This window comes from Chiloscyllium plagiosum, unplaced genomic scaffold (genome assembly GCF_037043375.1).
Source record: "Chiloscyllium plagiosum isolate Xiang-an unplaced genomic scaffold, Cpla_swu_hap1 HiC_scaffold_18, whole genome shotgun sequence".
In the NCBI taxonomy this organism is placed as follows: domain Eukaryota; kingdom Metazoa; phylum Chordata; class Chondrichthyes; order Orectolobiformes; family Hemiscylliidae; genus Chiloscyllium; species Chiloscyllium plagiosum.
Genome location: NW_028270156.1, coordinates 41821638 through 41845470, shown reverse-complemented (window position 1 = coordinate 41845470; position 23833 = coordinate 41821638). Strand labels below are relative to the sequence as shown.

At 37.6% G+C, this 23833-nt stretch overlaps 1 protein-coding gene across 13 annotated transcripts in view; it reads left to right on the top strand.

Annotated features, from left to right (window-relative positions):
• stk33 (serine/threonine kinase 33) overlaps positions 1-23833 on the top strand; it is a 168508-nt gene that overhangs the window by 75674 nt on the left and 69001 nt on the right. For all 13 annotated transcript variants that reach the window (XM_087996544.1, XM_087996538.1, XM_043705842.2 and 10 more), the window contains 5 exons: positions 6366-6479; positions 16255-16368; positions 17367-17471; positions 19388-19526; positions 23155-23243. In XM_087996544.1, coding sequence (XP_087852670.1) covers positions 6396-6479; positions 16255-16368; positions 17367-17471; positions 19388-19526; positions 23155-23243 — 531 coding nt within the window. In that variant the 5' untranslated portion in view covers positions 6366-6395. The remainder of the gene's footprint in view (positions 1-6365; positions 6480-16254; positions 16369-17366; positions 17472-19387; positions 19527-23154; positions 23244-23833) is intronic.

Here is a 23833-nt window from a genome sequence, read left to right as displayed (position 1 = left end):
TGCAACCACAGCTTTTTGTGGAAGAGATGTTCCAGACTTTCATATCCTTTGGAATAAGCATTTCCTGAGTTCATTGTAGTACTCAAAAAACCTATTGACTCAACTGAGTGTCCAACTGTCTGGGCTAGAGAGTTCCAACATTTGCAACACCGACTGAAGAAACTTTTCTTTCTCTCAGTACTAAATGGCTGACACCTTCCTCTGATATTCTGACCCCCTTGTCTAGATTCCCCAGCCTGATTAATCATTTTCTCAGCATCAACTCTGCCAAGTCTATGGAATTTTGTTTCAATTTGATATCTTTTTTTCATCATTTATAGGGAATATGGGTTTGGCCTACTCAAATCTTAAATGACAATCCCCATTTCCTGGAACCAGTCAAGTGAATTCTTGTTGTGCTCCCTTTGGGGCATGTTTGTCCTTCCTTAGGTAAAGAGACAAGCTCAGTATCAGTACTGTGCTCTGTATTCTAGGTAAGGCCTCATCAAAGCCCTGCATAGTTGTAATAAGTCTGGTTTAATTTTGTGTTTTGATTCCTCCATAATAAAATCCAAAATGCTGTTTGCCTCCTTAAATTACTTGCTGCACCTCTTGTTAACATTCTGTGATTAACATGGGATTTGTACCATTGGCACCTGAACTGTGCTTGACCTCTGTTTTAGCAAGCTATGTAAAAGAAGGAGAGTATTTTAAACTGATTAGTGGGGTAGAGGATTGGATTTCAGAAGATGTGGTAAAGAGGATAGGCAAGGTGATAGAGAAAAGTATTCATTTGAAAAATGATACGGTCCAGAAGGATAGAGAGCACAAACCTAAGAATAAAGTAACAGATAAAGCAAGAGGTTACAAATATATCCAAAGGACCTGAATGTTTTGAAAGAAACAAGTGAACTAATAGCATATATAGAAGTAGATGAGTATGATTTGCTAGCCATTACTACATGGCTACAGGATAATATGGATCTTGGTAACATCACTCTTAAGTGGGAATACAATAATGTGATTGAATTTTACATTCAGTTTGAGGGAGAGAGAATTGGGTCAAACATTAATATTTTAACATAAATATGAGTTTGAAGTTGTCCTAATGGCAAACCCATTATTTGTGGTTAACTAAAGAAGTTTAAGATAGTGTAAATTTAAAGAGAAAGCATACAATTGTGTATAGACATGTCAGATCAGAAGATTGAATAGAATATAAAAAAAACAAAAAAAAACTCAAGCATTAAGGAAGAAAAAGTTAGAGTATGAAAGAAAGCTAACTTAATTATGTGACTGGATCTTACTTTTTTTGGCTAAGTACAAGTTGCATCATGTTTTGATTTTGGAAGAATTCTTGCTGTGAAACCCAGTGAGATTTTTCACCATATCTTAGCAAATATACCTCATTAGCTACCCAGTCTGCACTATGAAATCCCTCATGTCCAATTCTATCCCCACCTTATCATGTACCATTCCTGGACAACTTGCTATTCACTTGGTGTCTGTGTCAGTTCAAAGCTACCCAGCATGGTTCCTGACATTTGTCTTGCACATAGTAGGCAGGGATCTGGAGCTGTGGCACAGAAGCAGGATGACCTCTTCCCCAAGACATACAATGGAGGCTACCACTCTAAGACCATGTCAACCTGATCTGAGTTTGCCACCCTGATTAAAGCAGTCTCAACTTTCTGGACAAATACACAGCACTTATAGAAACAGGGTCAATTACTTTTTACACTCTGCCAACACAGGTGCCATAATCTTCTCTGCTACATAAAGCTTACTCTATCTCCGGAATTGCACCCTTCTACCAAGGCTCATGCTCTACCACTCTTTCTAATGCATGCACCATCTCCCAAATTTACTCTTACTCGCAGTCTCATTAATTTGACATGTTTTATTTCTGAGACAGTTACAAGACCTTCCCTTCCATTACCACCTTTCCTATGTGATATCGTCATGATGTTTATTGTATCTTCCACCGTGAGGAAAGATGTAAAATATTGGTTTAAGTTATCTGCCATTTCTCTGTTCCCTGTTATCAATATCCCAGTTGCATCTACGAAGGGTTCTGCATTCTAGCTACTCTCTTATTATATACCTATAGAAATTCTTATTGTTTGTTTTTATGTTTCATGCCGGTTTAATTTCATAATAATTATTTTTCCTCTTTATTAGCTTTTTAGTTATCCATGTCTGGTTCCAAAAAAAGAGGAAAGCTCAATCCTTTGGCCAATTATAGTTTCTGCCATTTTGAATGCCTTTGCTTTTTATTGGATGCTCTCTCTAACTGCTTTTGTTAACCATGGTGGTTCATCCATTTCATTGGGCCTTTTGAGTATCTCATTGAGAATAAATTTTTGTGGCGAGATAAATACTTGAATGCCTGCTACTACTGACTTTCCCCTTGACTTATTTTCCTTGCCCTCTTCCAACAACTCTTTCTTCATTCCTCTGTAATTGCCCTTATTTAAGTTGCGGATGCTGGTTTCAGAAGATAAGAACAGGAGGAGGCAACTTAGCCCTTCAAGTCTGGCAAGCCATTCAACATTATCATGTCTAACTTAACATTTCAGTGCCTTTTAGGTATCCCATTCCATCCTCATGACCCAGTACACTAATGGTAATCAGACATCTATCTATTTCCACCTTAAACGTACTCAAAGACTGAGCTTCCACAAATGGAGGGGCTAAGGAGCTTCCTCCTCAAATTTGGTTATCCACAGAAATACACCAACATCTGCTTGCTGCACAATGGCATGGAACCCACACTCCTTATTGGGTCTGTGGTAGATCTATTCAGAAGTGTGAAAACTGGAATCAAGCGAGGCTGTATCAATATGTTTCTCCAGGAATGAAGGACTTTATGCACTATGTTCTTTGATCTCTGAGGTTGCTTCTGCTCGGTGCACTTGTCTTTAATGCGACTTACTTTGCAGATCATTGTCACTTTACCCTTACTGGACCGAATCTGTACTGTGACTTGAGAAGAACCTCTTCAGCCTTGGGAGGAGGTGATTGAGGAAGACTTTTGCAATAACCTTCTCTGTGACAGATAACAGCAGTACCTCTGTAGTTACTGCAATCTGTCTTATATCTTTTCGGGAGGATGTTTGCATCTTAATCATTAGTCATATGCTCCAGCCCTAGAAACCACAGCTGAACTTGATTCTAGCCTCAGCTAAGCTGATTCTCCTTATCGATTTCAATGTCACAGTTATGAGGGAAAGTGTGATTGGCAAATAAAGTGTAGGAAAGAAGCACACTCACAGGTACTTCATTCTGAGGAACTGCCTACAACCTAGCCTGACTAGAACTAACACCCTACTTCACCAGAAACCAGCAGGAGACTTAATGGCAACACCCTCAATTTGAATATTGTCACCTGCTTGACCATGTCAACATATACATCATTCTGGAATAACGCGCGTTTCTTCAAACCGAATTGACTATAACATGATCGAATTGTTTGGATAATGCAGACTTTGTACTGAACGGGTATATCGATTTTTCTCTTGTGGTTTTCCATAGCGTGAGGCTGCAGAAGAATGCAACTGTCATGTTATAGTAGAATGACCTGTGTGAGTGAGGGACGGCAAAGATGTTTGCATTCCAGTTTACCTGATGATTATAATAAACAGAAGCCACAGAATGTCCACAGTTCCAGACATTCCTGAACATGAAACACCACCACTACTCAAGAGAAGAGAAGCAGTTCTACAGACAAAGGAAAGCTGATTTCCAATAACAAACTTGCGACTCGAATGACAAATGGTGGATGGAAAGAGCACAGGAAATATAGCAACTCATCAACAAGCATAATGTGCACAGATTCTTTGGTGTAGTCAAGACCAACTATGGCCCAAGAACCTACTCCACTGAAAACTGACAGAGTGGTACTTAGCAAGGACCGAAACATAATGGACGCTTGTTTGAAGGAGCACTTTGAGCGTCTCTCAATTGAGACTTGGACCTTGATGGGAGTGCCCTTGACTACCTCCCCCAGCTTCCTATCTGTCACGACCCCCACACAACCCCAACTTGATGTTAATAAGGCCAGCCAGCAGCGGCGAATCAATTTAGCTGCTGTTGAAAATGGAATCCCTGCTGAAATGCTATTGTACACAATTTTATCTCCCTAATCTGGAAGGCGAGCATGCCGGAGGATCTTCGCGAGACTGTAATTGTGACTATCTTCAAGAAAGTTTGTTGACCGTGCTATCAAATAGCACTTGAGCAGCAATAATTTATTCAGTGATGCTCAGTTTGGATTTCACCAGAGCCACTCAGCCCTGAACTTTTACATCCTTGTGAAAACATGGAAAAAATTGCTGAATTCAAGAGATGAGGCAAGAGCGACTGTCTTTGATATCAAATGATAATAGCATGAATGAGCCCTCGCAGAGTTGAAGTTAATGAGCATGGGATAAAACTCTACACTGGAGGAGTGAATATCCAGCTTGACATTTATCTGACAGAAATTAAATTTGCTCTAGCAAGACTAGTTTCTAGATTTATGAATCAGGAGGTCACAGAGCTGTTAAGTTATAAGCCCAATTCCATCCTGAATATGAAACACCACTAATACCCAAGGAAAGGAAAGCAGGCCTACAGACAAATGAAGGCCAAATCTGTGAATCTAACCATCTGTCAATGACATTCAACTATCTTGTCATTTTTGAATACCTCATTGTCAACTTTCTGCGAATAACTATTGACCAGGAACTGAACTGGATTAGCCCTATAAAAACTGCGTTTGAGAGACTGGTAAGGGACCAGGAATTCCGTGGAAAGTAGCTTACCTACTGTCTTGCCCATGATCTCGAAGGCTTATGTTAGGAGTTTGTTGGAATATACTCCTCTTGCCTGTATGAGAGGCTTAACTAATCCGGGGCAAAGCAGCCCACTTGATTATTATGCCATCCGTCACCTTCAACATTCACTCTCTCCACCATCCAATACATTGTGGAAGCCTTCCTCATTTTTTTGTCATCCTGTGATATATTTACTGGAAAGATCCTTGCTGCTAAGAAGCTTCTGATTTTATTTTCTTTTTGTAAATAAATGTTAATAAATAATACTGTAAAATGCACAATTTCTTCAGGAGCTGAAGGAGAGAATTTTGCAATTTTGTTCCTTGAAAGTTTGTTAACCATATTTCACAATTGACATTGCCAGGTCTCCTAGGTCCACACCCTATCTCCAATATTAATTATAATTAATCAATTCCTTCTCTGATAATAAATGTTTGTTCTAATAAAATGACTACAGTATCCTAATTTCAGAATGAATGTTTTTCTTTCATGGCTGTATTTGACAATACCTATTTGTGTTGGTCTCATCCTTGACCATCATAAGATTTGCTGGTTAGCTGTGAGCAAACACTTCTAATTTCAATAACCTCTCATGAATGGAAAAGACTTCCCATCTAAAGAACTCTGCAAAGAATCATTCAGTGCAATAATCTCAGTCATTGAAATTCTGTTCTGACATGTAATTAACTTTGTCAAAATATGTGGTATGTTTGTTTCTTTTTGTATCTTCTGCTAATTAAATTCTTGGATTATTATCCCATTATTTTCTCACTGTAAATTGTACTAATATAAGACATTATGAAAGGTACTTGACCTGAAATGTTAACTGTGGTATATCTCCACAGGCAGCCTACCAGTCATGCTGAGTATTTTTGGCATTTTTTGTTTCTTTTTCAGATTTCAATTTTCCACAGTATTTTGCAGATGCCAGTAAAAGCCACAATTTGTTCAAGGCTCCTTTCCGATTTCACACATTATTTCTTGCAGGATGTTGCTGTTGCCTATCAGAAAGGGAATGTGATACAGGGAATGTGACATTATTTTATTGACATACATTAAACAGTAAACACAATCTTTGGGATTGATTTATATTGCCATTAGTGTTTCTTATGTTGCTGTGATGTGTTTGCTGAAAATTAGACTGATTGCTTTAACGTGACATAACAGTTCTGTTCCTCCAGACAGCAAGTGCTGGTAATGGTTCTGTTCTTATCATTCTTAGCTCCTCCAGACCACCTTTTGTTCCATTACCACCCTTGCACCATTATCTCATTTGTCATCCTGTCTTCCAAATATATTGCAGATGTTCCCCTTTGTTTATTCTTCCCTTTCTCCTCCCTGCCTCTGTACTTGAAATTTGTTGCATCAATAACCTTTGCTAGTTTTAATGAAAGGTATTTGACTTGGAATGTTAATTCTCTTTCTGTCTTCGTAGGTACTTCCTGATCAACTGGGTATTTCTTGTGTGTTGTTTTTATTTCAGATTCTTAGCATCAGAGTATTTTGTTTTTGTAATTATTGCAAAAACTACAATATTATTCAACTTAATGCATTCATTTCCATTTGCAGGAAAGTGAAATTGCTCAAGATTCCTGTAAGATGCCTTCACAGCGTGCCACTGTCAATAATGCTGAATACAAGGTGGTACCTCACACCAGAGTTGATGATGAATTTGCTATTCGGGTATGTGGGTAATTTTAAACTCTTAAACCTTTGCATTAATGTGAAAATCTTTCTCCAGCTATTTTGATTTTTGTCATATATTTTTCTCATTTGGAAAAGTAACACTTTGAATGGATAAGATGTACACGATTGAGTTATACATAACGTGGTTTCAAATCCTTTTCTACCAAATGGATTATTATGAAATGGACTGAAATGTTAAAGTATTGCTAGTAATAAAAAATTTTTTGCAGACAAATGGGTGAGATAATGCAGTATAAAAATTGCTTGATATTAATTACAAAATTGTATAGATCCCTTTGTACAGCAATAAGTGATCAGCTTGTTAGTGTTATGATTAAAATGAACAAGCACCAATTTAAGATATTCAGTGCATGTAACTTGCAGTACGCATGGAGGTTTTAATAGGTATGACTAACATTAGTCTTAAAATCTGCAAAAGCTTTTAATTTTTTTTTGATTGGGATTATTTCCAAAGTCATCCTTTTTTTGTTTTCAAATTTTAACAAATGACTTTACCTAAAACTTAGGTTATACCCCTGTGTATGGATGAATTTCTTTTCTCTTTGTTCAGAATATATTCAAGTGTTGGTTCATTCTCGTTTATTTTGACAAACAGTGTTGTATTACTAGAGTAGAAACTGTGTATAAATTTAAATAGAACAGTTATAAACTTGTGTAACTGGTTCAGAAGCAGCAATTTTAATACTACAAATACTCAATTGATTTTACGAAAAGGACAGTTTTCTTGAAGTATTGAACTTTGAAAGGAGGATTATGATGAAAGATAGATATAAATTTCCTTTGATTTTTGATTTTAACTAGTGGTATGTGAGTGTTTGTTTTGTGAAGGGGTTTAATAATTAACCAGGTCAGTCATTTTAAAATGGTATGTGTCTGACAGCAGATAACTAAAGGCATTCTAGATGGTTAATCATAGTTTGTTTATATTGTGAGTTTTATGACAGGAAAAGGAAAAATATGATGCCTTAATTTAGCAGTACCTGGATGAGCAAGTTAGTTTTCAATTTAGTTAAAAGCTTTGAGTTCAGTTCAAGTAAGACCCAACTGAGGTCAGATGTTAGAATAGCTTCTCCTAGAAAAAGGCGTTTGTTCAGAACAATTAACGGGATATTACTTCAGTATAAGGATTTCAGTTGTGAGAGCAAAGGTTTTGAAGCTCTCAGGACCAAACTGGAAAGAAGCAATTGAGCTAACCTATTTTTGCTAGGGAAAAAAAAAATCTTTTTTCTTCTAGATTTTGATTAGATGGAATATATAACAGTAGATTATTCAAAATCTTCAAGTTTATATTGAGAGTTAGCAAATGGATTATAGGTTATGAAGAAAGGTTGAGGGAGCCAGGACTTTTCTCATTGGAGCGAAGAAGGATGAGAGGTGACTTGATGGAGATGTACAAGATGATGAGAGGCATAGAGTGGATAGCCAGAGACTTTTTTCCCATGGTGGAAATATCTATAATGAGGGGGCATAATTTTAAAGTGATTGGAAGAAGGTTAATGGGAGATGTCAGAGGTAGGTTCTTTACACTGAGTGGTGTGTGCATGGAATGCACTGCCAGCAATGGTCAGAGTCAGATACATTAGGCACATTTAAGCGGCACATGGATGATAGTAAAATGAAGGGTATGTTTGTAGGTATGAAGGTATGTATTTGACTGGGAAAACTATTGTTCAAGTACTTTAGAGTTCAAGTACTTTGTCCAATGTGTGCAGGAGGGTTTCCTGACACAGTATATAGACAGGCCAACAAGGGGCGAGGCCACAATGGATTTGATACTGGGTAATGAACCTGGCCAGGTGTTAGATTTGGAGGTAGGTGAGCACATTGGTGATAGTGACCATAATTCGGTTATGTTTACTTTAGTGATGGAAAGGGATAGGTAAATAACGCAGGCTAGAGTTATAGTTGGGGGGGAAGGCAATTAGGCAAGAATTAAGATTCATAGGTTGGGGAAGGAAACTGCAGGGGATGGGCACAATTGAAATGTGAAGCTTATTCAAGGAACAGCTAGTGCGGATCCTTGATAAGTATGTACCAGTCAGGCAGGGAGGAAGTTGCCGAGCACAGGAGCTGTGCTTTAGTAAAGGAGATGAATCTCTTGTCAAGAGGAAGAAGGCGACTAATGTTAGGATGAGATGTGTGATGGCTCAGTTAGGGCACTTGAAAGTTATAAGTTAGCCAGGAAGGGCCAAAAGAGAGAGCTGAGAAGATCCAGGAGGGGACTTGATAGGATCAAGGAAAACCCTAAGGCTTTCTATAGGTATATCAGGAATAAAAGAACAACTAGAATAAGATTAGGGCCAATCAAGTATAGCAGTGGGATGTTGTATGTAGAGTCCGAGGCACTTGGGGAAGCGCTAAATAAATGCTTTTCGTCAGCATTCACACAAGAAAAAGACAACGTTGTCGAGCAGAATATTGAGATACAGGCTACTAGACTAAATAGGATTGAGGTTCACAAGGAGGAGATGTTAGCAATTCTGGAAAGTATAAAAATAGATAAGTCCCGTGGGCCAGATGGGATTTATCCTAGGATACTCTGGGAAGTTAGGGAGGAGATTGCCGAGCCTTTGGCTTTGATTTTTCTGTTGTCATTGTCTACGGGAATAGTGCCAGAAGACTGGAGGATAGCAAATGTTGTTCTCTTGTTCAAGAAAGGAGTAGAGACAACCCTGATAATTATAGACCAGTGAGCCTTACTTCGGTTGTGGGTAAAGGTTAGAAATGGTTATAAGAGAAAGGATTTGTAATCATCTAGAAAGGAATAAGTTGATTAGGGATAGTAAACACAGTTTTATGAAGTGTAGATCGTGCCTCTCAAACCTTAATGAGTTCTTTGAGATGGTGACCAAACAGGTTAATGAGGGTAGAGCGGTTGATTTGTATATGGATATCAGTAAGGCATTTGATATGGTTTCCCATGGTAGGCTATTGCGCAAAATACAAAGGCATAGGATTGAAGATGATTTAGTGGTTTGGATCAAAAATTGGCTAGCTGGAAGAAGACAGATGGTAGTGGTTGATGGGAAATATTCATCCTCATCTTCCGCCTCGGAACACTTCAACCCCAGGGCATCAATGTGGACTTCAACAGCTTCCTCATTTCCCCTTCCCCCACCTCATCCTAGTTTCAAACTTCCAGTCCCCTTGACTTGTCCGGACTTGTCCGACCTGCCTAGCTCCTTTTCCACCTATCCACTCCACCCTCTCCTCCCTGACCTATCACCTTCATCTCCTCCCCCACTCATCCATTGTACTCTATGCTACTCTCTCCCCACCCCCACCCTCCCCTAGCTTATCTCTCCACGCTTCAGGCTCTCTGCCTTTATTCCTGATGAAGGACTTTTGCCCAAAACGTCGATTTTGCTGAAGCTCCTCTGATGCTGCCTGAACTGCTGTGCTCTTCCAGCACCATTGATCCAGAATATGTTGAAGGTGTTGGCCCCGTGTGTTCTCTGTCTATGCCATGATGTTTAGATTGATTCTAATCTAAAAAGTGAGGTAACGGAGTTTTACATAAATGCATGCAGCTTTTGAGCTCAGAGTTCTACATGAATGCATGTAGTTTTTGAGCAAAGTACAATGTAATCCTGCAAGTACAAATTCACCCCACAAAATATGTGTGCATGTGGGTCTTTGTCTGTCTGTGTGTCTGTGTGTCTGTCTGGGTTGGAGGTTGTGAGTGTGAGAAAGTGTCTGTGCGTGTGCAGTGAGTGCAGAGTGTCTTAAGTCTATGGGGGGTGCTTGTGTAAGTGTGGGAGTGTATGTGGGTGTCTGTGTGCGTGTGTGTGTGTGTGTGTGTGTGTGTGTGTAGGAGTATCTGTGTGTGTGTATAGTGCAATGGTGGTCACCTGGAATGTGACGTGAACCCAAGGTCCCGGTTGAGGCCCTCCCTATGGGTACCGAACTTAGCTATCAGCCTCTGCTCGGCCACTTTTCTCTTCTGCCTGTCCCGAAGTCCACCTTGGAGGATGGTCACCCGAAGGTCTGAGGCTGAATGTCCTGGACCACTGAAGTGTTCCCCAACTGGGAGGGAACCCTCCTGTTTGTTTGTTGTGTGGTGCCCATTCATCCGTTGTCGTAGCCTTTGCTCGGTTTCCCCAATGTTAACATGCCTCCGGGCATCCTTGCCTGCAACATATAAGATAGACAATGTTGGCTGAGTCACATGAGTACCTGCCATGTACAAGGTGGGAGGTGTCCCCACGCGTAATGGTGGTATCTATGTCCACACTCTGACACGTCTTGTAGTGCCTACCGTGACAGAGTTGTATGGAATTGTCCTGAGAGCTGGGCAGCTTGCTACGAACAACGATCTGTTTGAGATTTGGCAGTTGTTTAAAGGCAAGTAGTTGAGGTGTGGGGACCTTGCCAACTTTAAGAGCATTTAAATGGTCATTGGATAGGCATTTGGATGAGAATGGAATAGTATAGGTTAGATGGGCTTCAGATTAGTTTCACAGGTTGGCACAGCATCGAGGGCCGAAGGACCTATACTGCACTGTAATGTTCTATGTTCTAGGTTAGTTAGGTTTTAGAATAGGATAAAAGGTCGGCACGACATTGAGGGTTAAAGGGGCCTGTACTATGCTGTACTGTTTTAAGTTTAGATGTAGAAGCAGGATCTTCTAAGAAGGCGATACTCAAAGTAATTATTCAACATTTAGAATTAGAAGCAAGGGCACCTGAAATTGAGATGTCACATAGAGAATTATTTAAGCTACAATTAGAAATGAAAAGATTAATGTTGGGGGATAAAGAAAGAGAGGAATTAAAGAAAAATGTGACTATGCAGAAGATGAGAAGAAAAGAGCAATAGAAAGGGGTATAGTTAATGTCAGAACAATTGGAGAACGTATCGGATATTCAAAAGTCATCAGATATTGGAGGTGTTTAAAAAAGATAGCCTAATATTCTATCTTCCTGCAAAATATCCAAGTGACTTACAAAAGATGTCATCAAACTGTAAATTGTTTTTTTTGAACAGGTAAGGAGAAGAAATTCTTGGCTCTTCATGAAGTTAATGTAGGGAATGTGTTACCTATAAAACAACATTTACAGACTCAATCCAGAGAGATTAATTGATCAACATCATGATGGACAATTAAATTACTGAACCATGTCATATTGTTCAGTTGCTCCCCTATCATGGATCTCCCCTATCATGTTGGTGCAGAAACTGGATAGATTGCAAAAATTATTTTTTATTACATTGACTTTGCAATAATTAATAAAAGTGAAGTTAAATCCTAATTCACAGCTGGAGGACTACATTGAAAGAAACAGACTTAGGCATTTTTTTAAACTAAACTGGACTTACTGAAGGGATATTGGCAGGTCCATTGACTGATGGAGCCAGAGAAACATAAGCTGTGATAACACTGGATGAACTTTATCAATGCAGAATCATGCGATTTGGAATGAAAGATTTACCAGGAACATTCCAATGATTATCTTTAAAAAAGCAACCTTTTAAGGACCATGCAACTGTGTGATTTATATTTACAGTTTGATTATGTTAATCCAAACTTGGGAAGAACATTTGCACCCTTGGCAACTGTTCGGCTACAGAAAAAACAATTTGGCTATAAATCTGTCTAAGATTGAATTTGCCAGAGTAAACATGACTTATTTGGGCCAGACTGTGGGATATGGTGAAGCACCACCTGGAGAAGTGAAAAGAAGAGCTATTTTGGATTTTCCTGTGCCGAGGATGAAGCACAAAAGTTTGTAATACGTTATAACAGTGGTTTTATCTAAAGTTTGGTCTGAACTTTAGTACTATTGTTGGTCCTTTAACAATTTTTTTACTAAAAGCAGAAACCTCAAATGGGCAAAGAATGTCAGAGTACCAACCATGCCAGTTTTAGGAGTGCTGAATTAAGATAAGCCATTCAAATTAGCTGTTGATGCTAGCAGCATTGGTGAGAGTGCCACTTTAGTAGATGATAATAAGATGAATATTAAATGGCCTATCAGCTATTTTATGGAAAAAAAACTGACCATATGCCAATAGAAGTATTGAATGATGAAGGCATGGTGGTTCAGTGGTTAGCATTGTTGCCTCACAGCGCCAGCGATCCGGGTTCGATTCCACCTTCAGGTAACTGTCTGTGTGGAGTTTGCACATTCTCCTCTTGTCTGCGTGGGTTTCTGTCAGGTCTCCAGTTTTCTCCCAAAGTCCAAAGGTGTGTTGCCATGCTAAATTACCCATAGTGTCCATGGGTGGATTAGCCATGGGAATTGCAGGGTTACAGGGATACAGTAGCAGGGTGGGTCGAGGTGGAATGCTGTTTGGAAGGTCAGTGTGGACTCGATGAGCTGAATGGCCTGCTTGTAGAGAGGCTAAGGAGATATTGAATCTAGTGTTGGCCCTGCAGCATTTTGAATTATACACCAGCAACATTGGAAGAATCTCTTTTTTTTTATGGATCTCAATTTTTTGAGTTTGTTTTAATAAGAAATTTCAGGTCAAAAACTTGCATTTTTTACAATGGAATTTTATTCTCTAGTCATACATTTTTAAAATCATTTACATGCCTGGAAAAGACAGTGTTGTGATGCAAGTGGTCTTATTGTATAATTAGTGTAAATATTGTATTACTGATTGCGACATAGAAATCATGCCAAAAACAATTTGTAATAAATAAGGTAAATATCTCTATTCATTTTTCTTTGCTGGGAGCGTATGATGTGATTTATATTAATATCTTTTATTTATTAATACCTTTATTTCAGTTTAGATTTCAAACCAGTGACTTATTTTGGGAAGAGGATTAAATTTAAATTAACTAGGTCAGTCTTTTTGGAACTATGATTTGAAATTTCTTTCAGAGAGCTGATTACTGAAGATGACCTGGAGGATTATTGGAAGTTAGTTTAAATTTTGTGGGCTTTTCTAGCAGAAGGAAAGAGCAATGAACCATGAGCTTAACAGAATCTAGGATGACCAAGTTTTTGTTTTAATTTATTTAAGCTTTTAAAAGGAAATCTAACTGAAATCAGGTGCAATAATAATTTCCCCAACACAAATGAGTTGCTCAGAAAAAAATTGGGGAACATGTTATCTCAGTGTAAGGTTCTCAGTTGTATGAGTCAAAGAAAAAGACTTTGCAGCTCACAGGACCGGAACTGGAATGAACCAGTTGAGTCTACTGTTTAGATAGAGAAGGAACATTTCTCTGGGTTTTGATTATCTGTAAAGTAATGGTGTGGTGAATAAATAGGATTTTGATTTACCAGGTGTTTGAAATATTTAACATTGTTATAAATGGAGATCCTGGTTTGTTTTATTTCATTTTTATTTCTTTTGCACAGTAAACTTTTGGTCTATTATTAAAACCAAACTTTCAGCTTTGTGCATGTATATTTTAGTGAAAGACTGCTATGCTAAAGGAAGTAAGGGAATTACGATCTACCAAACTAGATTTCATTTTCAACTTGTTCAGGTGTTACCCCAGATCAAACAAAAAAGCAAAATTGAGCATTTAGCACATTATGTTATGGTGCAAGTATGATTGAAGTGTGAATACTATCCTCTTATTTTTCAAAATTTTGGTTGTGGACAGAGTGCTGTTTAAAACACCACAATTGCAGAAGAGATTCTAGTACTTTTTAAAAGCAAGGTAGCAGCACTTACTTAACTCATAGGGGAAGGTTAACGGCAAATGAATTGGAGGCAGGGATTGTGTACAAAGGGAGATTTGTCTGGCAACATGTAGCTGAGAGAATAGTGATTATTTGTTGATCACGAGGCTCTGCTTGTCAACATCTGCATATTTAGCTGAACAGCTTGCGCATGAACAAGAAAGCCAGAAAACTGCAGACCTCTGGAAAGGGAGGTGATGTCTTTACTCTGCAATAAAAATAATCTGTAAGCTGAAGAAAGCCAGTTTATTTTCTCTCACCAGTTATTGTAAGCTGTAACTTTAAACCATTAAATCAAAGATTTTATAACTTGTGAACCTGTTGCTCTGTATGCAGCGAAGTCTACTATGTAGAAAAATCTTGATGCTTTATGCATGAATTATAAATAAAACTGCCCTTGTGAAAGTTGATTAAACCTATTTATAGGTGCAACATCACTTATCTGACCCACATTTTAGCTGTTTCCTACTTTTGTCTATTCAACACACTGCCAAAAAAGAGAAAAAAAGTAGTTGCAATTATGTTGATTTCAGAAAATGTGTATAATAGGCAATGAAGTAATTTTAAAGTATAGTTACTGTTGTACTATTCAGTGTAAGTTGAATCTACAAGGTCCCAGTGACAATAAAATAATGACTGGATAGATTGCTTATTGTTAATTGAAGATGAAATATTGTCCAAAACATCCTTGCACTTCAAATAGTGAGTTGGGGTTAATTTACTTACACCTGGAAGGGAAAGTGGAGGCTCAGTTTAAAATAAGATCTGAAATATGGCATCTCCCACAAACAGTACTTACTGTATATTGTACTGAAATCTCAATATATATTCTGTGCTCAAGTATTTGATTCCACAAAAATCTCTGTGACAAGCGATTTTGTCCAATTGTTGAAGAAAGCTATATGTAAAATTAAAGAGGAAAGAGCATCTAAAGTGAATAATTTTTAGTAAAATATTTCCATATTTTGATTCACGCATGATGTTGAAACCTGCAGTGATAATAACATTTCTTGTAACAGGACAACAGCCAGTGTCAAAATCTGGCCACTTCTCATATGTGGTGATGACTTTGGATAGCTGACCACTTGAGGAGGGTGATAAGGACCTTGGATTAAGAAAGTGCTATCAAATGAGTTAACACAACCTGTAAGCTATGATATAACTCAAACAAAAGAATAATGATAGAGCAACTATGGGTGCCAAAGTTCTGTTGTAAGCAGTTGTATGAGTGTTAATGATGATCTAACCATTAAGATGACGCCTCCATTTTACTGTATACTTAAATATATCTGTATACTTTTCACTGTACTCCTGTACTTCTGTGACAATAGAAGATATTTTGTATAAAAAGTTAAGAGTGTTATTTTCAGAAGTGTCAAAACGTTTTGAATGGAAACCTACCAGATTTCATCTTTATGTAAGACACCTCCATCAGTTCACTAATAAAAGGCATCCAGAATGCTCCACTGAATTCAATGCAATGGCTTAACAGCCAATCCATCTGCAGTAATTGTAAAGGGTTCAACCAGGCTTACCTCATCGAGTATGAGTTCACTAATTGGACCAGATTATCAGCCCCAGTCAGGGAGCCCTGTGTGATAGATATAAACAGGAACGTCAGAGGTTCTGCTCACTGAGAGCTTGCTCTAAGGAAGCTGGAGCAGTGTCAATGACTCTCCACGTGTAAAATAAAGGGTGACTTGGTGACAGGATACCAGCCTCTATGAAGTTTTTTTTACCAGGTATGCTCCTAACTCTCCCCCCTATTTGACTATCTCCAGGAAAGCATAATTTTGGATATTATGCAATATATAATGGCTAGATGTGCAGAGCTCAAACTAAAACCTAAGAAGTAGCCAAAGATTGAGTAAAATCTTTCCAATGAGTTACTATTTATTGAATGTATCATGAGGAGCCTTAAGGTTAAAATGATCATTATGAGTTATACAAATTTCCTTTATGCTATTAATACAGTATAGTAATACGAGACAGAGTTTTCAATATACTATGTATTCTTATGTTTGAATTGAGTTAATTTTTTGTTCTGTCAGCAAACAATAGCATATTGTATGAGTCTATTTACCTTTTGAAACTTTTTTTTCAGCAAATCTATAACTTTGGTCAAAGGCTGGGTCAAGGCAGCTATGGGGTAGTGATAGAGGCCACACATAATGGCACTGGCAAGAAGTGGGCAATCAAAAAGGTCAATCGGGAAAAGGTAAATAATATTGATTATCACCTTTAAAGCTGAATTTAAGTTCAATTTTAATACAAAGCTGAATTAATTATAATCAGAATGGTAACTGGAGGGAATTTTCTTAAGTTTGAAACAAATGGAAATTACTTAAATGACATTTTCTGAGAGTAAAACACTTTTAGATCGTACTATGAATTTTTACTTAAATTCGACCAAGTTATTGTGGTTCTGTTCGCCGAGCTGGAAGTTTTTGTTGCAAACGTTTCGTCACCTGGCTAGGCGACATCATCAGTGCTTGGGAGCCTCCTGCGAAGCGCTTCTTTGATGTTTCCTCCGGTGTTTATAGTGGTCTGTCCCTGCCGCTTCCGGTTGTCAGTTTCAGCTGTCCGCTGTAGTGGTTGGTATATTGGGTCCAGGTCGATGTGTTTGTTGATGGAGTTTGTGGTTGAATGCCATGCCTCTAGGAATTCCCTGGCTGTTCTCTGTCTGGCTTGCCCTATGATAGTAGTGTTGTCCCAGTCGAATTCATGTTGCTTGTTAACTGGGACAACACTACTATCATAGGGCAAGCCAGACAGAGAACAGCCATGGAATTCCTAGAGGCATGGCATTCATCCACAAACTCCATCAACAAACACATCGACCTGGACCCAATATACCAACCACTACAGCGGACAGCTGAAACTGACAACCGGAAGCGGCAGGGACAGACCACTATAAACACCGGAGGAAACATCAAAGAAGCGCTTCGCAGGAGGCTCCCAAGCACTGATGATGTCGCCTAGCCAGGGGACGAAACGTTTGCAACAAAAACTTCCAGCTCGGCGAACAGAACCACAACAACGAGCACCCGAGCTACAAATCTTCGCACAAACTTCGACCAAGTTACTTTGGCATGAAACCTGTGTGTTTCTATAAACCAAATTCAAGCTTTAAAATCTTATAGTTTGATTTGTTAATCTAGAATGTTTTTTATATATTTATATACTTTGACTGAATTAGTTCTTCTTTTTATACAGGCTGGGAGTTCAGGGGTGAAGCTGCTGGAACGCGAAGTCAGTATTTTAAAGCAAGTGGACCATGAACATATCATTCATCTGGAAGAGGTGTTTGAAACACCCAAAGTAAGATATATTTAGATTTGCTCAACATTCTTGAGACATTTTATTTTGCAAATGCTATATTATATAACTTTCAAAATATGTAATAATTTGCATGACTTCCTCTTTGCTTGAGCAAGTAATAAGCACTTAGATCTGTTTGACTTTTTTCATTCATTCTTTCATTATTGTTAATCAATTGTATAAAAATGACCTTGCAATATTTATGAATAAGAATGGATTAAATGTCAATATTTAAGTTGCTTTTTTGGTAATTTGAAAATAAATAGAAATATGGTGTTGTGCATTTAATGCTCATGTAGCTCAAAATAACTGTGACCAGCATGTAAATGTCACAAGTACTTTGGGGTCAGTTTTACAAGCATTAATCTGCTATGAATCTCTTTTAAGCTCCCAGTCTGTCACACTACACCCCCTTGAGCTGCTGCAAAGTCTCCCCCAAGCATCCCCAGCTGCAGAGTCTTTCTGTTTCTCTGGCTTCTATTCTGCAGCATCTACTTTGCTGTCTCCCATATCTTCTAGCCTTTTGCTTTCCCTGATCAGGCTACATATCTGTCATCATTATTTACTCCCTCTTTGCTGTGCCCTCATCCAAGAATTTTGTTCTTCATTGCTGTCCTTTTTCCCTCTTTCTACTTCCTTCCTGGTTACTTTTCTCTCTGTCTCAATTAACTCCCTTTTCAATTTATCTTTATGAAATGCTATGTATAAAGATTTTTCAAAATTTCAAATCAACCCAATTAAGTTATATTGAAATAAAGAAGTTAGTTCATATGTTACTCATCTGATGATGCATTTTTCTCGTTGCTCCAGTGGATTTAAATGAAATAATTAATAAAGGCACATCCAATTGCTGATTAAAATAATATAGTTACACCATCAGATGCTTTGGGTAAATTTTTACCTTCACGTGTTGAATGATAACCTGGCGTATTGTTCTCACTTTGCTGATCCAACCACTTGGTTTTCATTTTGATTTCAGAGATTTTGCTACAATTGGGAATCCACTCTTCCACTTTTCTGTCCAAACACTATCTTGTCAATTTACTAAAGTAGATTGTCTTTTGAAACTTTTTTTTTATTCATTCATGGAGAATAGGTATCATTGGCTGGGCCAGCATTTATTGCTCATCGCTAGTTGCTCTTGAGAAGGTGGTACTCAGCTGTCTCCTTGGAGCAAAAAAGTTGAACCCACATGGCCACGAGGACTGGGAGTTCCAGGACTTATTAGATAATATAGTGGTTGTAACAAAATTGAAACTGAGCTGGGTAAATGAGGTAATATTTGAAGCTTTTGTATCATCTTGCTCTCTTGAAATTTGTTTCGTCAACACATCTTAGACATAACTGTGATTTTGGCTTACTTTCGATTGTGAAACTGGCATGTATCTGTTTGAGAAGTGATTGTGATATTTACTTTGCTTTTGATCGTGGTTGAGTTTTTTGCCCTGGGTTTCATTAGATGACCAAAGAAACTGTTCTTGCTGAAAATTGCTAGTTAAATAGGGATCAATAGTGTGCCATTTTAGGTATAAATTTCAGAAAAAAAAAACATTTTTGTATATGTCACTTTCTTGCCTTTCCTATTTTATAATGAAACAACATTTTTTGAACTATCAGTGAAAGTGATGGAATTGATGTAGTAATTGCTTACTTGTTTAATTAAGCAACTGTAGATTGTGACATTTTATACTTTATTTATGACAGAGATAGACTGGAGCAATTCAGTCATTCCAACTAATATGGTTACATGCATTTTAAACTTTCTAAGAACAGCATTTATTATTAACGAGATGCCTGGGTGGGGGGTACAATAACCTTGAACAAAACATATCATCATTTAAAAAGAAACCAAATACTTTGATAATGAGGACTGTAAGAGCTCCCTAATCGATAACATAATTATTGGCTTCTTTCAGCGGGTATACTTGGTGACAGAGGTCTGTGAAGGCGGAGAACTAAGTACAGTCCTTCATAGAAAAAAACGCTTAAGTGAGAAAGAGACGAGACATGTGATTCGAAGCCTAGCAAGTGCAATTGCTTACCTACATAAAAATGGTAAGAATTCATTGCAGGAATTAAGAAATTACCATGTACTTATGGTAAGTAAAATAGCAATTTTATAATTCTAAATTATAAAATACATAATACGTATTCATTTAATGAAAGCTTATAGTTCCGGTAGTAATTTTAAAAAAAAGTATTTGCAATAACAAAATTATTGAATATGACTACTTAGGAAATGGGAGCAAGTATGGATCAGTGACCCCTTGCACCTTGCTCCTGGGGCTGATCTGCCTCAAATCTATTTTTCTGTCTGTTGTCCATATTTTTTGATTCCCTCACAGATTAGAAATCTATCTATTTCAATCTTGAATATATTTCATATTCTAATGGAGCAACACAGTGACATTGATATTTCCAAAGATTTAGACCCCTCTGACTCTGACTCTGTTTCTACCTAAACACATCTCTTCTAAATCTCTTTTGTTTCATATAGCTCATCTTTCGTCATTCTAAGCTACACATAACATGGGTCAAATAATCACGAGAGCCCTATGCACTTGTACAATTACAATTGTAGTAAGTCTTCCTGTTCTTCTATTCCATTCCCTGGCAATGAGACTACTATGTAATTGAATTTCTTGCTATTTCCTTGGTTAAAAACCCCATGTGGAGTTATGGCAATAGGGTGAGATACTTTACAGATGGTCAGTGTAGACTTGATGGCTGAATGGCCTCTTCCTACAATGTGTTGGGATTCTATGATTCTAACTTTGTTCCTTGTACGTCTCCTCTATCTCTTAGCATCAACATTTAAAAGTTTCACACCTTTTTAAAAGAGATCTTAAAATTTTATTCACCTAATAAAATGTTAATGGATCAGAAATGCAGAATTAATGAAATAAACTTTATTCACTTGTTTATCAGTCTCAAATTTTGCTATATTTATGCCTCATGTAATATGACTAAAAATAGAATATCAAGCTATTACTGCATTGCTGTTTGTGGTATCTTTCCTTGTGTCTGTTGGCTGTTGCATTTCCTAAATTTTAAAATTTCACTATACTTTCAAAATATTTTTCAAGCTTTGAGAGGTCATGAAGGTAGTATAAGGAGTCTTTTAGTAAGTCACTGGTGACCAGGGAAATTTTACTAAAGATAACATATCGGACTATCATAACTTGGCTTGCAAAGTCTTGGTTGTTTTTGCACTTTTGAGTTTTGTATGTAATTGAATCAATGGTGATAGCATGCTTTTTCACTGACTCTCTGAAAGATTTCTTTTTGCTGTGATATTTCTGTCTCACTTGTCCTGTGGTTTCACGGTCAAATTTAAAATTAGTATCAAATGTAAAGAGTACGTCTGTTAGAATCCCAAGCCATGCAAATAGCAATTTATTGCTATTAATACAAACAGTAAACAATATGTAAAAAAATCCCGTCATTTTATCTGTTGAGAAATATTGCTGGAACACGTTGTTGGTTTTCCTCATTGTTCTAAGTTTGTTGCACTCATTCTATTATTTATTGGCAGATATCTGTCAAAGTGAATCCTGTTTTGTTATACTGCAGATTACTCTTTGTCTTCCCTAATGCGTTGTACAAAATTAACATTGTGTGAAGATTAGTTTGCTGAAGATGGGGCATTGTATTAGAAATTTCAGAATATTTTGTAACATAATTGCAATGTGATTTCAATTTTGATTGAATAACCAAAAGGTTGGATACTACCATTTTTACAAATTTGAATTGCACCAAAATATACCTAATATGCCACATCATTGAAAACACCTCTACATTACAGTGGAAAGATGACACACCTGGTTTGTCATCTTAAAAAGATTTCTTGCTGGGTTTACAATTTTCAGAGAACGTTAATTTTCTAATACCTAGCCAAGTGTCATTATTTATGTGAGAGCCTTGAATGTGGAAATCAGAAAGCTACTTGATAGTAGAGACCATCTGAGCAAAGTGTAACATTAAAGGCAGGTTCAAATGAGGCATTCAGGAGGCGTTGTTTCTATTTAGGTAATCTTCCAATGTGCTGGATTACGGAGAAAAGGCAAGGCATTGGCACTAATTATAAATGCTCAGAGAGCCAATACAGACATGTTGGCCTGAACAGTCTCCTTGCATACCATTAAAGTTCTGAGATTCTGTAATCTAATCTCAATCTATAGTCACATATATGCCCTTCTTCAACAAAAGTCAACGACAATCAGGAGGAGAAATATTAGAAATATAACAGCCATTTGCAACTAAAAAGGGAACAAGTTTTAAAAGCTCTGGTCTATACCTAGGAAATAATAATTCTTTGATTTGATGTTATGGTGTTCAATATTTTAAAAGTTTGGAGAAACTTGTAAGTTTTAAAATTTTTGCAGTAGAGGCCCAATTAGAAATATCTTGGGTACAGTGAGCATAGGTGTTTTTGAAATATTCCATTTCAAAATAGTAGTTGCAAAATACATTGACCCAGACATTCCGATTGCAATAGAAGCATTGGAGCTGGTAGACTGGAGTTGTGTGGTGATGCCTGCAGAATCCCCAACACAACATATTCCATTGAAATTCTTTCCCAATGTGTATTCTTCTGCATCTGGAATCTTCTGAAATAATTTATTAAAGTTGGATAATTTGAAGAGTTGAAATAAAATTAAGCTTGATGGTCACTCAGAAAAAGTGGAGATTTAAAAAGCTACTTTAGCTCCTTGATAACTGTTAAACTGAATCTCTATTATTGCTGGAACTGATTCCACATTCTCCCCGCCCGCCCCCCCCCCCCCCCCCCCCCCTCCCACTGCCATAAACACCTGCACCTCTACCTTGCAGCTCGCAACAGCCCTTGGTCCTGCCTTCTAGTTCCTGTACTCTCTCCAGCCCAAACCAGCACCTGACCTACCCTAAGAATATTCATTTATATATCACTCTACTTCGCTCACCCACTTGGAACCCTCCACCCCTGCCACATTCTGTCACCATCAAAGTGAGTTGATACTTTTAATGCCTGAAATTTGGCAACTAGTATCATAGAATAAGGATGTGTTTTGAACTGCAAGGTCTTAGGCTAAGTACATCTTTCCCCATATCTCCGATGGGCTCAAATCTGTACCTGTGGACTTTAGCATTGATAAGCTGGTCTTTTATTGTAGTGTAACTCTACCTCCTGTTTGAGTTAAAGATTCAGATCTATTCTAGAATTTGGGTAGGTAATCTGGAATCTTCAGTCCACTATGTTATTAAGTAGGTGTCGCATTGGATGTTGTGCTATTGTTTTGGTGAAACAGTAAACCCTGTGGTTAAGGCTAATGACAAAGATACCATAGAATATTCTAAGAGCAAAGAGTTACACCGTATCCTATTCAATATTGATCCCTCACCCAGTATCACAAAAATAGATTAACTTTTTTTTCATCCAGTGGCTGTTTGTGAGATCTTGCTGTGTTTGTTTACATAGTGACACTTTCTCTATTTGATGGTTAACACATTTCTTGGAAAGTGCATTGGGATGTCTTCTAGGTGGAATAAGTTAAATTAGTTTTTTCTTACTTTGAGTCCAATTTAAAGTACTTATTAAGAGGCAGTGTCTGAGAGGAATTATCTAAGTGCTTAAATATGTTAAATTCAGCAGATTACTTGCATTGCATATGTACATTTTGAATATTATGTGGTCTTTCTACAGATATTGTCCATCGGGATTTAAAACTGGAAAACATCTTGGTTAAAAACAATGAAAGCGACAGTGAAATTGACATGAAACTGAACATCAAGGTAAATGGCATCAATTGTGGAATTAAATAGTTGTTAAAGGTCTGTTTCTGAGGTAAATAAAAACCAATAGAACTTGGATGCTGTAAATCAGAAACAAAAACAGAAGTTGCTGGAAAACCTCAGCAGGTCTGGCAGTATTTGTGCTGAGAAATCAGTTAACATTTTTGGTCTGGTGACCCAGAGTTCAGGGCTTTTCCAGCAACTTCTATTTTTGTTTCAGTTTCTGAGATCATTGGTTCGTTTCTTTCTGGCAGCATGAGAAGAACTTTTCTGGAATGAGATAGGGCTTAGAGTCTGCACATGCAAGTAATAAACTTTCAACTGCCTCATGATTTTAGCAGAAGTTGAGAAACCTGATAAAAATCATCCAGTTTGATTTCAACCATTTCAGAGCATGGATCGAGTAACCAATTTTTTAACATTAGCTAAAGTACCAGCAGTTTCCACGCTGTGACACTAACTCTGTCATCTCTCAACTTGTGTTTCTGTGCTGTCAGGCAGTTTGTTAACAATCCTCAGAAACTGAACATTGAGAAGATTGAACTTATTGTCTTTGTCTAAGACCACAAGCTCTCTATCTTTTCCAATGA